The sequence below is a fragment of the Anopheles funestus genome, chromosome X (assembly GCF_943734845.2).
Source record: "Anopheles funestus chromosome X, idAnoFuneDA-416_04, whole genome shotgun sequence".
NCBI lineage: Eukaryota > Metazoa > Arthropoda > Insecta > Diptera > Culicidae > Anopheles > Anopheles funestus.
This window is the reverse complement of record NC_064597.1, coordinates 17,265,861-17,284,028: the sequence shown is the minus strand read 5'-3', so window position 1 is coordinate 17,284,028 and position 18,168 is coordinate 17,265,861. Positions and strand designations below refer to the sequence as shown.

At 45.6% G+C, this 18,168-nt stretch overlaps 1 protein-coding gene across 2 annotated transcripts; it reads right to left on the bottom strand.

Moving 5' to 3' along the window:
- Positions 1 to 2,608: 2,608 nt before the first annotated feature.
- LOC125774850 (uncharacterized) lies at positions 2,609 to 8,725 on the bottom strand. Of its 2 annotated transcripts, none has more exons than XM_049445184.1 (2): positions 3,897 to 8,725; positions 2,609 to 3,730 (listed from the first exon to the last, which is right to left on the bottom strand). In XM_049445184.1, the coding sequence occupies exon 1, from the start codon at positions 8,588 to 8,590 to the stop codon at positions 6,083 to 6,085; it is 2,508 nt and encodes an 835-aa protein (XP_049301141.1). In that variant the 5' UTR covers positions 8,591 to 8,725; the 3' UTR covers positions 2,609 to 3,730; positions 3,897 to 6,082. The 2 variants fall into 2 exon arrangements, with proteins under 2 accessions (XP_049301141.1, XP_049301152.1); XM_049445195.1 differs by having other exon boundaries at positions 3,790 to 6,080.
- Between the last annotated feature and the right edge of the window lie 9,443 nt (positions 8,726 to 18,168).

The window sequence follows — 18,168 nt, the reverse complement described above, 5'->3', positions numbered from 1 at the left end:
AGCTGGCGTGTGAGTTATCGGGTTCATTATCGGCGATGAGATGAGATTCGGGATAGCTAGAAACTCGGAGAGAGAAACGCACTACTTTTTAAAAAAAACCGATAGACGCTCTTCGAAAAAAACGCACTTAGTGGCAGGTTCATTCGGATGCTCTTTCTCACACTTTTCGGCCTTGTTACCATGACGATAGAGAAACCAACAGAGCCATCGGCGCGGTGCTCTCGATGGTGTGCGTGATCGCGATGAACTTGGAGTTCGTTGGTCCCATGGTTGCCTCGATCCGGATCCGTGTCGCTGCCTGGATCGGGATGATGTATGTGTATTTCGATCAGAGAAAGCGCAGCATCGTCCAGCTGATAAAACCTCATCTAAGCGTCGTGAGAGAGCTTCGACACGAGCTTCAAGCGTGTTTATGGATTGCACAAGCAAGGGACGCTTGCATGCTATGATAGCATGCAAGTTTTCCGTCCCTTAAGAGCTAGCGTCATATCCAATTGCCATTGCTTCAGCCGCTTTAGAGCTTCTAAGGGACGGTATTAAGCGGCTCCCTTTTATCGATTTTTTGCTACGGGGTTGTCCCTACTTGTATGCAATATGCATATGGCATAAATGCGTATGGTTGCGGTGAGCCGCCACAAATCTTTTGGTAGCGTTCTGCTTCGATTATCCTAAAAATGTCTGCTCATCGCTTTTAAAGGGCAATTTTACAACATACCTCCCTTTATCGTCACGCTGATGATACTGGGCGAAATGTTCCTCGCAGTCATCTTCTTGTTGTATGAATCGATGCTTTTCTTGCAGTTCTTTGATGGCCCAAAATCGCTTCATGCACTCCGTCAAATTTTCAAACGATTGCTCGACCGTCACCAGGTGACACGTAGCTGTTTGTCTCTTCGGAAAGGACGTTTTGCCTGAAGCTACCCATCCAAACACTGTTTTTATGAAACTTGGGTGATCGTTATTAGCTGGAATCATTTTACATTCAGGATGCAGGATGTTCACAAAATATTCCGCTCCCAGCAACAAATCGATCGATCCTTTCTGGAAAAAAATAGGATCTGTGTTGCAACAAATTGTCAACCCGGTCTACGGGCGAAAAGGGCGAAAGGGGCGAAACAGACAAGAGCGAAGTTGGTAGTCCTGTTTCGCAGCATCACTTGCCACGGCGCAGACGAATTGATCATTGGAAGAGCAGCTATCATACTGGTAGCCTTTTCCTTTGAATCCTGCTCCGCTGGCTTAGCTGGTTCCTCTTTGTGCAGCCCTTTTTTGGCACTTTTCACAACGACTCTTAGAAAAGCATTTAGCAACCCAGTGCCCAACTGCCAAACAATTCAAACATAGCCTTTTTTGATTAACTATTTTAAGTCTATCGTCTATCTTCAGACTACCAAACGATTCCCAATCCTTGCTATGCTATGCTTCTTAGTGCAATGAGCATACTTTATTTCCTCTGTTACAGCCAAGTTAGCAACACGACGGTCAGGCTTCTTTACACTGCCTACAACACACTGATCGGCCGCCATTATATCCAACACCCGGGTTTCTGCTCGAAGAAAATTTAACAAGCTATTTACAGCACATTTGTCATCCCTTTCCAGGAATCGCTCCCAGTTGCGCTGCGTATCGTCGTCCAAATTCGATATCAATAGTTGTATGAACAGCATGCCCCAACAAGCTTGCTCCAACAAGTTTTCTCCAAGCTGATCGAATAATTTAACGTTTCGCTCGAATCCATCGATAATGTTATAAATCTCCTTCGTTCCTCGAACTTTAGTATTCGGCATGCTTAGGAGTTCGTTAACGTATCGCTTCTTCAAAATGTACTCGTTCGCGTACCTTTTATTAGAGCCTTCCACGCCGCATTATACGCCGACCCACAAGTTGGAATGGAATCAACCACACGCAATGCCTCTACTTTTAGCGCACGCTTTAAATACATGATCCTTTCCACATCCGATAAGGCATTATTTTCGTGCACTGCCGATACGTATAAACTGTGAAAGGGTAGTCATTCGTCGTAATTTCCTGAAAATTCAGGAAGCGCTAGCCGTCGAAACCGAACACATTTTTCATTTTAGAACATTTCAGAACATTTTAGCTTTTCCTCGAACTCAATACCACGACACGCTCGTCAATTTCGTCGAACGGCTCTTCGCCTTCCGGCACTACTTCGATCGCACGTATCGCTCAGCTAACTTCTTGGAAATCGCCCCAAATTTGCTTCACCTGATGCAACCTTACTTGCACGTACTTCTCAGCGTAATTTTCCTGGCGCTTCAAGCTACGCACCAACCCATCGCGCTCAGGCACTTTAGCGCTTGGATGCATGTTTGTTGACAATTAGTCTAATTTTTAGCCGTTTGACGAAAATTGTTGTCAAAAAATGCAATGAATCCATAGTTTATTCGATTAGCTATCGAAACCCGATTTAAAACAATGCAATATTTGCGAATCATTTAGCAAAAGTGTTTGTTTTGTTTTGGTACGGCAATGCCTTCAGCTCGAGCTGTCAAATTCGAACGTAGTGGCACACGATTTAACCGTAGTGGCACGCTTCCAAAGGTGATGACATGCGATTTGAACCAGATGGCATGCGGTTCAAGGCAGATGGCACGATATTCGAACGTAGCTGGAAACAGGTGTAACATCGTTGGTATTCGGAATAGACATATCAAAGTTTGTCGATCCCTCTCTCAACTCCAAAAAACGAGCATCCCGACTGATGGTTATCTCTTCTGTTTCGGTGTCCAGGAAACGATAAGCTTTACGATCCAGACAATATCCTACAAAAATAAGCTTATTAGCCTTGTCATCGAAATTGTGCCGTTTCACACGTGGTATGTGAACGTATGCTGGACATCCATACACACGTAAATGGTCAAGGGCAGGTTTGGTCCCAAACCACAATTCAAATGGTGTACGATCAATTGCGCGTGATGGCAATCTGTTTTGGAGATAGTTAGCAGCAACTATTGCCTCGCCCCAATACTTTTTATCCAGCTTCGCATTCAGCAACATACACGTAGTCATTTCTTTCAATGAGCGGTGTTCGCAGCGGCGCGAACAGGGAGTAATTTTTCTGACACGAATACTATTTATGGAAGGAAACAGGCGACACTTTTTTAAGCTGTGCTAAAAACCGTACCGTTTTGTGCTTCTTTTCTATTCGTCTTCATCGCACGCAACGAATACGATCCTTTTATTCTAATTACTCTCTCTCATTCTCTCTCCCATTGTCTCTCCCGTTGCGTAAGTGCGTAACGGATTCCCCGAAGCGCGTATTTGACGTTTTGTCGGACATGTCAACAATAGCGCCGTTATTGTTGACACTCCGCCCCGTGCGACGGCTCCATTGCCGTGGTACTATTTACATGTCCGACGTCTAACACTACTACCTTCACTACTGGTCGTTCTAATCGCGTGCCCTTTGCGGTCTGAATGGTTACCCGCCTAACTGTTCCATCTCGCGATTGCACTACTTCCACCACTCTACCCCGAGGCCAGCAGTTTCTAGGGTGATTTTCGTCCACCACCAGCACAAGGTCTCCGATTGCGACTGGACGGCACGGCTCGAACCATTTCGTTCTCTTCGTGAGTGTTGGCAGGTAGCTCTTCAACCATTTCTTCCACAGCATGTTTGTGTACACTTGTGATGTCCGCCAGGTGTTTAGAAGTGTCGCCGAGGAATCGTCGAACGGAATCAACGGTTTTACACCGGATGACGTTCCTAGAAGAAAATGGTTAGGGGTTAATGGGGCATCTTCATCTCGATCTACGGGAACATGCGTTAAGGGACGTGAGTTGATTATGTTCTCTGTTTCGATCAGCATAGAGTTCAACACGGCATCGGTTGGGAGACGACGGAATGGCATTCTTTCCAGAGTTCTCTTTACCGTACGTATCATCCTCTCCCAGGATCCTCCGAAGTGCGGTGCGGAGGGAGGATTGAAGGTCCATGTCGTGTTGGGACAATCGATCTCTTCTACGAGTCTTTGCGAATCGATATTCTTGGCGGCTTCGATCAGCTCTCTGCTGGCACCTACGAAGTTCGTGCCCTGGTCGCTTAGGATTTCATTAGGGGTTCCTCTCCTGGCAATAAAGTTCCTTAGTGCGAGAATACACGCATCGGTCGATAACGAGGACGCTACTTCGATATGAATCGCGCGAATAGTCATGCAGGTGAAGAGCACACCCCATCGTTTCTCTGATCTTCCGCGACCCATCGAAACAGAGATTGGGCCGAAGTAATCGATGCCGGTGAAGGAGAATGGCTTGAGGTATGCTGCTAAACGTGCTGGAGGAAGCTGGCTCATGACTGGCGTACGAGGTATCGTCTCTCTGATCCGACAGAAGGTACATGCCTTTCGTACACGTCGACAAACGCTGCGTAATGCTGGAACATCGTATTTCGTTCGTACTTCATTGATGACGGTATCGTGGTTCGCGTGTCGAAATCGTTGATGAAAATCGTCCACTATTAGATCCGTCACTACGCTGCATTTCGGAAGAATAATCGGCCTTTTAGCGGTTGGATCGACTAAGACACAGGCGTCGATCCTACCTGTAACTCTTAGGATTCCATCTTGATCCATAAAGGGAGAACGTTTGTACAACTGACTGCTACGCTTAATCCGACTTACGGGCTTCATCTCGTTCGCTGACTGCTTGTCAAGGCTGTAATATTCTTGGGGGTAGGCTTGTCGTTGAACTTCGCGTAGAATCGATCGCTCGGCTTGTTGAAGTTCTTTGGCCGTAAGCGCAGCTCCGCATCGCGTCGAAGGGTTCTTTGCGTTGTTTATGAATCGCCATACGTATCCGATAGCGCGTAGAAGCCTTCTCCATTTGGAAAAACGCTCGAAGGAAAAAATCGGCTCTAAGGCTTGGTGTAGTGTAACCGTTTTCCGCGCTTCTTCTTCGGTTTCCTTAGCGAGGAACTCTACGGGTGGCCAATCTGTGATAGATTCCTTTAGAAATTCTGGTCCGGTGAACCAGCGGCTCGAATTCACGTGTTGTTGCAAATTGCTCCATTTTGTACTTTCGTCCGCTACGTTTAACTTAGTTGGTACCCAACGCCACTCGCTGACGGTCGTATTCTCCAATATCTCACCCACGCGATGTCCAACGAAGATACTATACTTTCTGTGGTCAGAGTGTAACCAACACATAACATCGCGCGAGTCCGTCCATAGAAAGCGTTGGTCAATTCGTTGATCATGCGACTGTTGGATTGTCTGGGCGAGCCTGGATCCTATAACTGCCGCTTGAAGTTCCATTCGTGGAATCGACATATATTTCAGCGGTGACACCTTTGCTTTACCGCCTACCAGGGACACTTCGGTGTGCTCTCCACACTGAAAACGAAGATAGGCTACCGCTGCGTATCCGTCTCGACCGGCGTCTACAAACACGTGTAGCTGGGTTTCGATGCCTTGTAGTTTAATGTGTTGTCGGTAGCAGCGAGGAATGGAGATTCTTTGAACGATGGTTAAGCCGTCTAGCCATTGTTTCCATTTCAGGAATAGCTCGTGTGGTATTTCCTCGTCCCAACCGATATTTGCGCGCCAAACTTCTTGCAGAATAACCTTCAGGTATAACAGAAATCCGGCTAGTAGTCCGAGAGGATCGTATATACTCATGAGCACGCGCAGTATTTGTCGTTTGGTCGGTATACGATGTCCTTCTAAAATATCGTGATCCTGTTTAGGAATCAGCTTGAAGCTAAACGTGTCAGACTGTATGTTCCACCACATCCCTAAAATCTTTTGAGCGCATACCGTATCTGAGTTAAACTCACGCTGCTCTGCCACGTTACCCGAGAGGTTATTCGCTATCTGGTTCGAGTTTGACAACCAATTATGAAGTTGAAAACCGCCTTGTGCATGGATGTCTCGTACCTCGTTAGCTAGTTTTACGGCATCTTCTTCACATTCGGTGCTAGCCAATAAATCATCGACGTAGTGTTGTTCCTTTATGCATCGTACTGCTCGTGGAAGCTTTGCGATAAAGCGATCTGCGTTTAGATTTTTCACGTATTGGGCGCTGCTAGGCGAACACGTGGCGCCGAAGGTCATTCTCGTCATTACAAATTCTTCTGGCTCGCGATGTGCTGGTCTTCTGTACGTATCATTACCTGGTGATACATTTCGCGAATGTCGGCTGCGAATGCATATCGATACTCGCGAAATCGAAAGAGTACTGATGGCAAGGGTGTTAGTAGATCTGGTCCTGTCAGGAGGTTTGTGTTCAGGGAAACGCCTCGTACTGCAGCGGCTGCATCCCAAACCAGTCGTACTTTCCCGGGTTTGTTGGGGTTCCATACGGGGAATATCGGCAAATACCATTTCCTACGGTTGTTACGAGTGGCGATTAGTTCTTCATCGGAGATTTTTCGTACATACCCTTTTATTTGATACTCCTTCAATTTGTTGTTGATGACCTCTGTCAAACCATCGTCCCGTCGCAGACGTTTTTCTAGGCATTCCAGTCTATTCAGAGCCATTCGTCGATTGTCTGGTAGAGTCACCTCATCTGCGCGCCATAGCAGTCCGGTTTCAAAACGGTCCCCTACGAATCTTGTTGTCGATTCTAACAGTTTGAGGGATCGTTCCTCTTCCTTAGAAGGCATCTTTGCGCGGTCGCCGTAGATGTTGTTGTTATCGGCTGCGAAGTACTTGCGAAGGGTTTCGTCCAGCTTCATGTCGACTTCACTACACGTACACAAGTGGATACCTTTTGGCTTTACCGAAGATATCGCACTTGGCTCGTGTGGACCGCAGATGACCCAACCTAAGCGTGTCTTAGTGGCGAATGGTTCTCCTACTGCTCCTTCGATGGTCCTTAGAGGACGCGTAAGGTGGAAATTGTTCATCCCGATCAAAACCTTGGGAGCGACGTGATGGTAGCTCCTAGTTTTTGTTTCCCTTAGGTGAGCGTATTTTGCGGCGAGGTGCGGTACAGATAGCGTTTGAGCGGGCAGCGCTAATTCGGCGACGGTATGTACCTTGGGCATAACGTACGTTTTGCTCATGGCGTCGATTCCTGAAATTCCGATCGCGACTGACTGCGACTGATGCTCATCTCTCTTCTGATCACCGGTCCAGCTAAGGCAAATTGGTTCAGGTTTTCCTTCCAGCTGCAGCTCATTCAATAGGGCGTGATCCATTAAGGTCACTGACGAACCTTCGTCCAGAAGCGCGAAGGTTCGTACCACTTTGCCATTTCCGTGAAGCGCTACTGGCACGTACCGAAGCAGGGTTCCCTGGAATATAGAAGAGTGAGAGAGAACAGTAGTCGAATTCGGATTGCTCGGACGTTCACCATGGAGAGCACTATTATGATAGGCGGAACACCCGTTTACGCCACACGGCGACGAGACGTTACAGCGGCCGGAGTGTCTCAACACACACGTTCTGCACAAGCGATGTTTCCGTACGTAGCCCCAACGTTCGTTGATGGAGGATGAAATAAATTTCTTGCAGTCCGCTCCTGTAGGACAATCGTTTTTCTGGCACATGACGCATGAAGATTCCTTCTTCTTCGTCTCCGTATGCGTGTGCACTCTAGCGCTAGTTTTTGTTACTTCCTGCGAGGGTGGCGGTGTTACAGATATGGCGGCGTTGGTGATGGTACGCATCCAAGCGCCGAAATGTTCAAGAGTTACTTTTTGCAGGGATGTTTCTCGATGGATACCCCACATTAATCTCACGTAGGGCGGAAGCCGTTCAACGAGCTCTGCTAGCAACGATGTATTGTAATTTTGCTCGTGCATTCCCTGCGTTCTAATGGTGGCACAAAGTTCCTCGATGGCGACTCCGAAGTCTATCATCGACTGCATTTTCTCTACTTTCGGCAAAGCGGCTTGGCGAATCTGTTGCAGGATGCCTTCGACTAATACTTCTGGCCGCCCGTACATCTTTTCGAGGTCGGCCATCACTTGCTGCACGTTTTCTGCTTGATTCAAGCGACGCTGAACCATTTTTAGTGCACGCCCCGATAAACACTCTTGCAGCCGCAACACATTTTCATCATCAGTGAAACCGCACATACGGGTAGTAGTATCGAAACGGCTTTTGAAGTTACTCCATTCGTCGGGGTTACCGGAGAACGTCGGAAGTTTCCCGGAGACCACTTTACGCGCGGCTACCTGGCTACGGCTCAACTCGTGCATGTTTTCGAACGTGGAAAAGCGCCTCGTGGAATGAGCTCCGAGGTTCCTAACCTCTAAGGCGTTTCGATCTTGCGATCGTGAATAGTTTTGCTGTCCACATGACAGCCGGCTGATTTCCGCCTCCATCGCTGCTCGCTCTTCTCGATACTGCTTTCTTTGGTTAGCCAGCTCTAACCTTAGGGCGTTGATTTCTTGAGTGATCACACTCATGTCCTCGGTACCTGGCTTCGCTTGTTGCGGTGGAGGGTGGCAGGCGCGACACTGCCAGTCTTCGGCGACTGTATCGACGCTCACATCGACACAGTCAAAATGGAACCACTGCTTGCACGAATCGCATTGCGCCATTTCGTCGTACGGCACACCGTTGCACTCTCCGCATCTATCCTCTTCAGAGGACGGGATCACGCTCGACGGCTCCATAGAAGCGATTAGCAAATTAGTGGTTCTTAGTAGGATTCACTGGTTCTGTTGATACTTAAGCGTCAACGGATAACGTAACCGTGAATTTGTTCCGATTCCACAATCGTTCCGGCGTGGTGTCAATGTACTTTGGTCCAGCAGCGAACACGAGGTTTTTTAACACGCGGCTTTCGCGATGGCGGATAAGCGTCCCGATTCTCGATCCTAAAATTTCGATTTTAGGCCGGCTACGACGCGATCTCAATCACTATCGTACGGTTTTTAGAATGTTCGCAGCGGCGCGAACAGGGAGTAATTTTTCTGACACGAATACTATTTATGGAAGGAAACAGGCGACACTTTTTTAAGCTGTGCTAAAAACCGTACCGTTTTGTGCTTCTTTTCTATTCGTCTTCATCGCACGCAACGAATACGATCCTTTTATTCTAATTACTCTCTCTCATTCTCTCTCCCATTGTCTCTCCCGTTGCGTAAGTGCGTAACGGATTCCCCGAAGCGCGTATTTGACGTTTTGTCGGACATGTCAACAATAGCGCCGTTATTGTTGACAAGCGGTTTTTCCTTTCGGCGACGCCATTCTGTTGTGGGGAATACGCTGCGGTAAACTGAGCCTGAATCCCTTCTGTTTCGTAAAATGTCTTCAACTCGCGATTCATGTATTCTCCGCCTGCGTCTGACCAGATTACAGTTGGGTTTCTGCCAAATTTAGTTCGTACCATTGCCACATACCGCTTGATACAACTGGTTATGTCGGATTTGTGTTTTAACAGAAAGATTTCAGAATAACGGCTATAATCATCCACAATTGTCATAAAATATCTGGATCCAGTTGGATGGAGTTGTATTTAACATTGGCCCACATACGTCTGTATGAACCAAGTCTAGGATGCGTTGAGTCCGATTTTGTGCTGTTTTGGGGAAGGAAATTCTGGTTAATTTTCCTCTCAAACAATACTCACAAACTTCTTTTATTCCGCATTCCTGTATGTTGAGCCCTTTGCTGAGTCCTTGTTGCTTGACACGCTCTAATTTGACATGCCAAATATGCTGACAGTTAGGAAGGTGGTGTGAATCCACACACACTTTCGCAGTTTCAGCCATCTTCAATTTGTATATATCTCCGTACGATTCCGCTATTGCAGCAATTTTCCCATTTGCCGATATACAGCTGTTTCCAGCTACGTTCGAATATCGTGGCATCTGCCTTGAACCGCATGTCGTCTGCTTGAAATCGCATGCCATCACCTTCGGAAGCGTGCCACTACGGTTAAATCTTTTGCCATTACGTTCGAATTTGACAGCTGCTTGGATGCATGATTGTTGTTTGTTGACAATTAGTCTAATTTTTTGCCGTTTGACGAAAATTGTTGTCAAAAAATGCAATGAATCCATAGTTTATTCGTTTAGCTATCGAAAACCGATTAAAAACAATGCAATATTTGCGAATCATTTAGCAAAAGTGTTTGTTTTGTTTTCGTACGGCAATGCCTTCAGCTCGAGCTGTCAAATTCGAACGTAGTGGCGCACGATTTAACCGTAGTGGCACGCTTCCAAAAGTGATGGCACGCGATTTGAAGCAGATGGCATGCGGTTCAAGGCAGATGGCACGATATTCGAACGTAGCTGGAAACAGGTGTAACATCGTTGGTCTTCGGAATAGACATATCAAAGTTTGTCGATCCCTCTCTCAACTCCAAAAAACGAGCATCCCGACTGATGGTTATCTCTTCTGTTTCGGTGTCCAGGAAACGATAAGCTTTACGATCCAGACAATATCCTACAAAAATAAGCTTATTAGCCTTGTCATCGAAATTGTGCCGTTTCACACGTGGTATGTGAACGTATGCTGGACATCCATACACACGTAAATGGTCAAGGGCAGGTTTGGTCCCAAACCACAATTCAAATGGTGTACGATCAATTGCGCGTGATGGCAATCTGTTTTGGAGATAGTTAGCAGCAACTATTGCCTCGCCCCAATACTTTTTATCCAGCTTCGCATTCAGCAACATACACGTAGTCATTTCTTTCAATGAGCGGTTTTTCCTTTCGGCGACGCCATTCTGTTGTGGGGAATACGCTGCGGTAAACTGAGCCTGAATCCCTTCTGTTTCGTAAAATGTCTTCAACTCGCGATTCATGTATTCTCCGCCTGCGTCTGACCAGATTACAGTTGGGTTTCTGCCAAATTTAGTTCGTACCATTGCCACATACCGCTTGATACAACTGGTTATGTCGGATTTGTGTTTTAACAGAAAGATTTCAGAATAACGGCTATAATCATCCACAATTGTCATAAAATATCTGGATCCAGTTGGATGGAGTTGTATTTAACATTGGCCCACATACGTCTGTATGAACCAAGTCTAGGATGCGTTGAGTCCGATTTTGTGCTGTTTTGGGGAAGGAAATTCTGGTTAATTTTCCTCTCAAACAATACTCACAAACTTCTTTTATTCCGCATTCCTGTATGTTGAGCCCTTTGCTGAGTCCTTGTTGCTTGACACGCTCTAATTTGACATGCCAAATATGCTGACAGTTAGGAAGGTGGTGTGAATCCACACACACTTTCGCAGTTTCAGCCATCTTCAATTTGTATATATGTAAAGAATTAAAAAAATAATATGTAAAAGGAAATATCATATTTTGTAAACACCCTGTGCTGGCGTCCTGATGGCAGTTAAAAAGACAATCAGCTGGACGCGAGGCAACAGTGTTAAGCCATCCATCGTGAACTTCGGACCGAATAAAAGTGAACTGTTACTCAAAACCAATTCTTATTCTTCTCATTTGGTGTCAGAAGTGGGATACGATTCCCGGAAGAAACGGTCAGCGCTGTGTGCGCGAATTTGTGCTGTGTGCACTAGAGTAGCTGTGTGCGTTGGGATACTGCGTGTTCCCGGTAAGCGCTGTGTGCGCGAGTTAGTGCTGTGTGCACTAGTGTAGCTGTGTGCGTAGGGATACTGCGTGTTCCCGGTAAGCGCTGTGTGCGCGAGTTAGTGCTGTGTGCACTAGTGTAGCTGTGTGCGTAGGGATACTGCGTGTTCCCGGTAAGCGCTGTGTGCGCGAATTAGTGCTGTGTGCACTAGAGTAACTGTGTGCGTTGGGATACTGCGTGTTCCCGTTCAGCGCGGTGTGCGCGAGTTTGTGCTGTGTGCACAAGAGTAGTCGTGCGCGTCAGAATAGTGCTTGTTCCTAGTAAGAGCTGTGTGCGACATATAGAACAATGGATGTATCGAGCAAGATCGCGGAGTTGGTCGAAAATTTCACGCGAACCGGGTTGGTTAAGAAATGTGAAGAGAAAAACCTTGCTACGGCAGGTACCAAAGAAGAGTTAGCGTCACGAATAGCCAACCTGTGTGAAGCGGAGGAGAGGGGTGCTGAACCCACTCTGCTAAACTCGACCACCATGGGCGAATTCGCGGATGCGCAAGCCATGTCAGACGTGTTCAAGCCTGCTATGATTAACTTCAACGATGTTAAAGACGCACTGCCAACTTTTACAGGTGATGGCAAAGGACTCGATGTTGCTAAATTTATAGCTGAGTTTGAGGAAAACGCGCTATTGTTGGGTTGGACCGATCTACAGAAGTTGGTGTATGGTAAGCGGCTTCTTGCAGGTCCAGCGAAATTGTTTGTTAGTAGCGCCAGTGGTCTGTGTTCGTGGAACAAACTTAAAAATACGCTTGCTGCCGAATTTCGTGAAGAAACCAAGAGTGTGGATGTCCATGAAGCGATGCGCGGCAGAAGGAAGAAAAAAGAAGAATCTTATATCGAGTACGTGTACGCGATGCAGGCGATTGCGAAGAGAGGGAATATGGACGAAGAGTCCATTTGTGAATACATCGTCCAGGGCATCGACGATGACCCTAGAAACAAAGTATGCTTGATGGGTGCCGCAAATCTGGCAGAACTTAAGATACAATTGAAAAAGTATCAAGCAATGAGATTGCAGCTGCCAAATGCACGTGGCGGAAGAGATATTGCAACCATTAAAGATGCCGGTAGAAAGTGCTACAAGTGTGGGCAAATGGGGCATTTGGCCAGCACATGCAATACTAAAAGCATTGTACCGAAATGCTACAATTGCGGTTTGCCAGGGCACGAGGCAAGAATGTGCCGAAACGCGTCGCGTCCCAAATGTTTCAGCTGTGGACAAACTGGGCACAAGGCAAACGAGTGCGTAAATAAAACTAAGGTGGCCAATTCAAATTTGATCGTTGACGATCAGGAACCCACGGTGAGCATACAGATCGGCAATTGTGTATTGTACAGTTTATTTGATAGTGGTTGTTATTTCAATCTAATCACAAAAGCAGCCTTTCTCAAGATCGGAGCTCCACCCGTAAAAAACCTGGTCGTGGAATTGCACGGGTTCGGAGGAAAGCGCACTCGTGCAGAAGGGAGAATTTCGACGGACGTGTTCATAAACTCCCAATTTTACAGAGAAGTGCCTTTTTTCATCGTACCCGATGGTACAATGAAATATGAGGTCGTGGTAGGAAGAGAGTCGCTGCAGCTTGTCAATGCTGAAATTACAAAAGATGGAGTAAAGCTGATCCCGCGCGGTGAGCAGAGAGAGACAAGCGGCGCAGATGGTGTTTTTTTGTCTAATTACTTTGAAATGGACAATGATCCGGAAATAATGGTTCCAGAGAAGTATCGTGAAACCATAAAAACATATATCGACAATTATAAAGTGGTTCGTAGTGATAGTAACGAGGAAAACAGTACCGTGAAATTAGAAATTGTGCCCGACGAGAACATCCAACCATTTAGGCATTCACCCGCTCGCTTGGCATATTCGGAAGAAGAAGCGGTGAATAGGCAAGTGGAAGAATGGTTGCAGGAAGGTGTAGTGCGTCCGTCACGTTCGAATTTCGCTAATCGCGTAGTAGTAGTAATGAAAAAGGATGCAACGAATCGAGTGTGCGTAGACTTCAGACCATATGGGGACTATAAAATGAAAGGTGAAATTTTATACAAGTGTGTTGAAGGACAGGATCTCTTAGTCATTCCACGTGATATGGAAAAACAAATAATATCGGACACTCATAAAGAAGGGTTCCTGTATGCCATCGATAAGGGGGAGCCGTTGCAAACCCTTCATCTCGATCACGTAGGGCCAATGGACGCTACGGGAAAACAATACAAGTACGTTTTGACCATGGTCGATGCATTTTCCAAGTTCGTTTGGTTATACCCTACCAAAACTACTGGAGCCGATGAGACGTTGAGGAAGTTAGAGTGCTGGTCGACAATCTTCGGTTATCCGGCTCGTGTTATAACCGATAGGGGCTCAGCTTTCACAGCGAACGTATTTGGTGAATATACTAACCGTCATGGTATACAGCACGTCGTATGCACAACGGGAGTGCCAAGGGGCAACGGGCAGGCCGAGAGGGTCAACAGGACTATGTTATCGGTGTTGACAAAGCTGGCGTCGGATGATCCTAGTAAGTGGTTTAAGGTAGTACCGTTGGTGCAGCGAGCACTAAATTCGCATGTTCATGTGACAACTAGTAAGTCACCGTTCGAGTTAATGTTTGGTACCAGAATGAGAACTTCGGGCGCGGAAGATTTAGTAAAACTTCTAGAACAGGAAGTGTATGAGAACTTCGATGATGAACGACAAAAAATGCGCAAGAAAGCTATTGATGAAGTTCATAACGCCCAACAAGTCTATAAAAAACATTACGATTCATCGCGAAAACCCGAAAATGTTTATGCCGTAGGAGATTTAGTTGCGATCAAGAGGACACAATTCGTAGCGGGTCGAAAGTTAGCTAGTGAGTTTCTGGGACCGTATGAAATTGTCAAAGTCAACCGTAGCGGACGGTATAAAGTAAAAAGGGCAGCCAATTGCGAAGGGCCAAATATAACAACGACGAGTTGCGACAATATTAAATTGTGGTCATACGCCGTAAACGAAGAATCAGTGTTATCAGGAGATGAGATGGAATCGACCGATTAAGGTTATACGTATATCTTCTTGATTCTTCAGGGACTGAAGAGCGGTCAGGACGGCCGAATGTAAAGAATTCAAAAAATAATATGTAAAAGGAAATATCATATTTTGTAAACACCCTGTGCTGGCGTCCTGATGGCAGTTAAAAAGACAATCAGCTGGACGCGAGGCAACAGTGTTAAGCCATCCATCGTGAACTTCGGACCGAATAAAAGTGAACTGTTACTCAAAACCAATTCTTATTCTTCTCATATATCTCCGTACGATTCCGCTATTGCAGCAATTTTCCCATTTGCCGATATACACCTGTTTCCAGCTACGTTCGAATATCGTGGCATCTGCCTTGAACCGCATGTCGTCTGCTTGAAATCGCATGCCATCACCTTCGGAAGCGTGCCACTACGGTTAAATCTTTTGCCATTACGTTCGAATTTGACAGCTGCTTGGATGCATGATTGTTGTTTGTTGACAATTAGTCTAATTTTTTGCCGTTTGACGAAAATTGTTGTCAAAAAATGCAATGAATCCATAGTTTATTCGTTTAGCTATCGAAAACCGATTAAAAACAATGCAATATTTGCGAATCATTTAGCAAAAGTGTTTGTTTTGTTTTGGTACGGCAATGCCTTCAGCTCGAGCTGTCAAATTCGAACGTAGTGGCACACGATTTAACCGCAGTGGCACGCTTCCGAAGGTGATGGCACGCGATTTCAAGCAGATGGCATGCGGTTCAAGGCACTTTTTTTCTTGCGGTTCAAGGCTTCTTTTTCTTTGTGATCGCGTTTCAACTCAAAACAGTACTGTTTCGCTTCTTTTTCTTTGTGATCGCGTTTCAACTCAAAACAGTACTGTTTTGAGTTGAAACGCGATCACAAAGAAAAAGAAGCGAAACAAAAAAGCGTAGAAGCTCGGCAGACAAAAGAACAATGCTTCACAACGTGTGTTAGAGCCATGAGCGGATCTCGTAATTCATGGTGTGTGGATAGCGGCAGTTCGAGCCACATGACAAACGATCGCTTATTTTTTAGTAAGCTGGATGTGAGTGTGCATGTTAAAATATGACTCGCGAATGGTTCGACAATAACGTCAGCCGGAATCGGTGAAGGTATCCTGGAATGCTATGACGGTGACGGGAATTTGAATACCATTCCTGTGAAGAATGTTCTGTTCAATATAATTGCACATATCGTTCTTCTTGTATGGTTTTCTAGCGTGGCTATACATGGCTTTCTCAGAACTGGTGTTCTCTCCTTTTCTATCTTTCAATCTGATGCTTTCATCCATTATGCGTAGTTTTGCGGTTTCGATTGTTAGCTCACCAGGAACATTATCCACAGCTGTTACTAAGCCGTCCAATTGGATAGGCAAACATCTAAGAAGCATACACACTTTAGTTTCCTCGTCCAGCTTTGTACCTGCAGCGTCGAGTTTTTAAAACAAATTTTGGAAAACCTCCAAATGCCCTTGTACATCGCCATTTTCGGCCAGGTTTGTTGAACACAGTTTCTTAAGTAAAGAAACACGCACCGATCTTGTCGCCTGCTCGTGGTGTCTGACCAAGGCTTGGAAAACATCCCGCGCATGCTCGCACCCCTTAATATTGGGCAGCTGATTATCTTCAATAAGGAGAACCATTGTTGCTCTGGCCTTGCCATCCGTCTTTTGCCAGTTGACCGTTATTTTGTCTTCGTCAGGCAGTTCTGTGAAGACAGCATCCTATAAGTCCTCACGGACAAGTAGCATTTCCATGCGGACCTTCCACTGCACCCAATTGGCGTTACTTAGTTAGGCGTTGGTGAACCGGTGGTCAGCCATTTTCGTTTTGTCTATACACACGCTTGGCGAATTATACTTTTACACTCACACACGCTTAGCGAATTATTGTATTTTATGTCCTTTTTGTACTGTACACACGCTTGGCGAATTTTTGTTCATACACACGATTAGCGAATTACTGTGCATGTCCTCGCTCTTACTATACCGCGTTCAATGTTAAACTATACCGCGTGGGCTGGGCCCATAACCTGTTGGAAGCCCCCGAAATTAAAGAAGGGAAGACACAAGCGTTCTGTTTCGCGTTCTAGCCAAGACTAACTAGGTTTATTATAGAGCACACAGTTTTATACATACACATATAAGAAAATTGGAAACCCAACACCCCCGCTCAATTTCCGGAAATTTGCATCCCTAGAGCCATTCGGTGTTGAAGGTAAGGCTTGGCTGGTAAACCCTTTGTCATTATATCTGCTAGTTGCTGGGTGGTAGAAACATATCGTATCTCGATAAGCCCCCGTTGAACGAGATCTTGCACAAAACGGAATTTTATATTGATATGTTTGAGTCGATTTGATTCTTTTTCTTCTTCCACGACGCGTATAGCTGCTTGGTTGTCTTCGTAGTAGATAACCGGATCAGCAATTTTCACACCGAGATCTTCCAGTAATCGTACTAGCCAAATTCCATGACATGCAGTCGTACATAACGCCATCAAGTTCTGCTTCTGTGGAAGATAGAGAGACCGTCGATTGTTTCTTTGATGACCAACTCACTGTACTTCCTTAAACTTTAAAAATAAAACCAGTTATCGATCGCCTATTTATCGCATCATTTCCCCAATCAGCATCTGAATATGCTTCAATTATTGGAGCACTATCGTTCGCTTCAAACTTCAGACCCAGATCCAATGTACCACGAATATATCGCAAAATACGTTTAAGATGCACCCAGTGTTCTTCTGTTGGACAGCTTTGGAGTTGACTGAAATGTGGGGTAGTAATCGGCTTGCAGTCTTGCATACCAAAGCGATGCAGTAATTTCTCTAAGAACACTCGTTGACTCACACGAAGGATTCTTTGATCAACATTCCTCTCAATGTTCATACCGAGGAAACACTTTATCTCACCGATATCCTTCATTTCGAATTCACTCGAAAGTTTCTGCTTCACTGATTGAATTAAATTCAACTTTTGTCCTACCAGTAGCACATCGTCAACGTAAATTAACAATACTAATTTATTTTCTCCAGAATCTAGTACATAAAGGAACTTGTCACTTAAACTCCTTTTAAACCCGAATTTTTCAATGAACACATGGAATCGTTGATTCCAAACGCGCGATGCCTGCTTCAGCCCGTATAGGGATCTATTTAACCGACACACTAATCCGTTGCCTTTTTCAAATCCCTCCGGTTGTGTCATATATATTTCCTCATCAATTGTCCCGTTTAAAAACGCACTTTTAACGTCCATTTGATGAATCAACAACCTTTCCTTATTTGCCACCGATAGGATCGTTCGCAAAGTGTCAAGCCTTGCAGTCGGCGAATATGTTTCGAAATAATCGAAACCGTGCCGTTGGGTAAATCCTCTGGCCACTAATCGCGCGTTATAGTGGTTTTCTAAACCATTTTCTGTTTGTTTCACCCTGAAGACCCATTTACACGAAATAGGTGTTCGACCTTTCGGAAGCTTCACTAAATCCCATGTTCGATTTCTCGTTAAAGCATCCATTTCGTCGTTTACTGCAACATTCCACTTTGGCCAGTCTTCTCGTTTACGCATTTCTGCTATGGTAAATGGCAGATTATCTACGAAGCTTGAGGCATTTAACG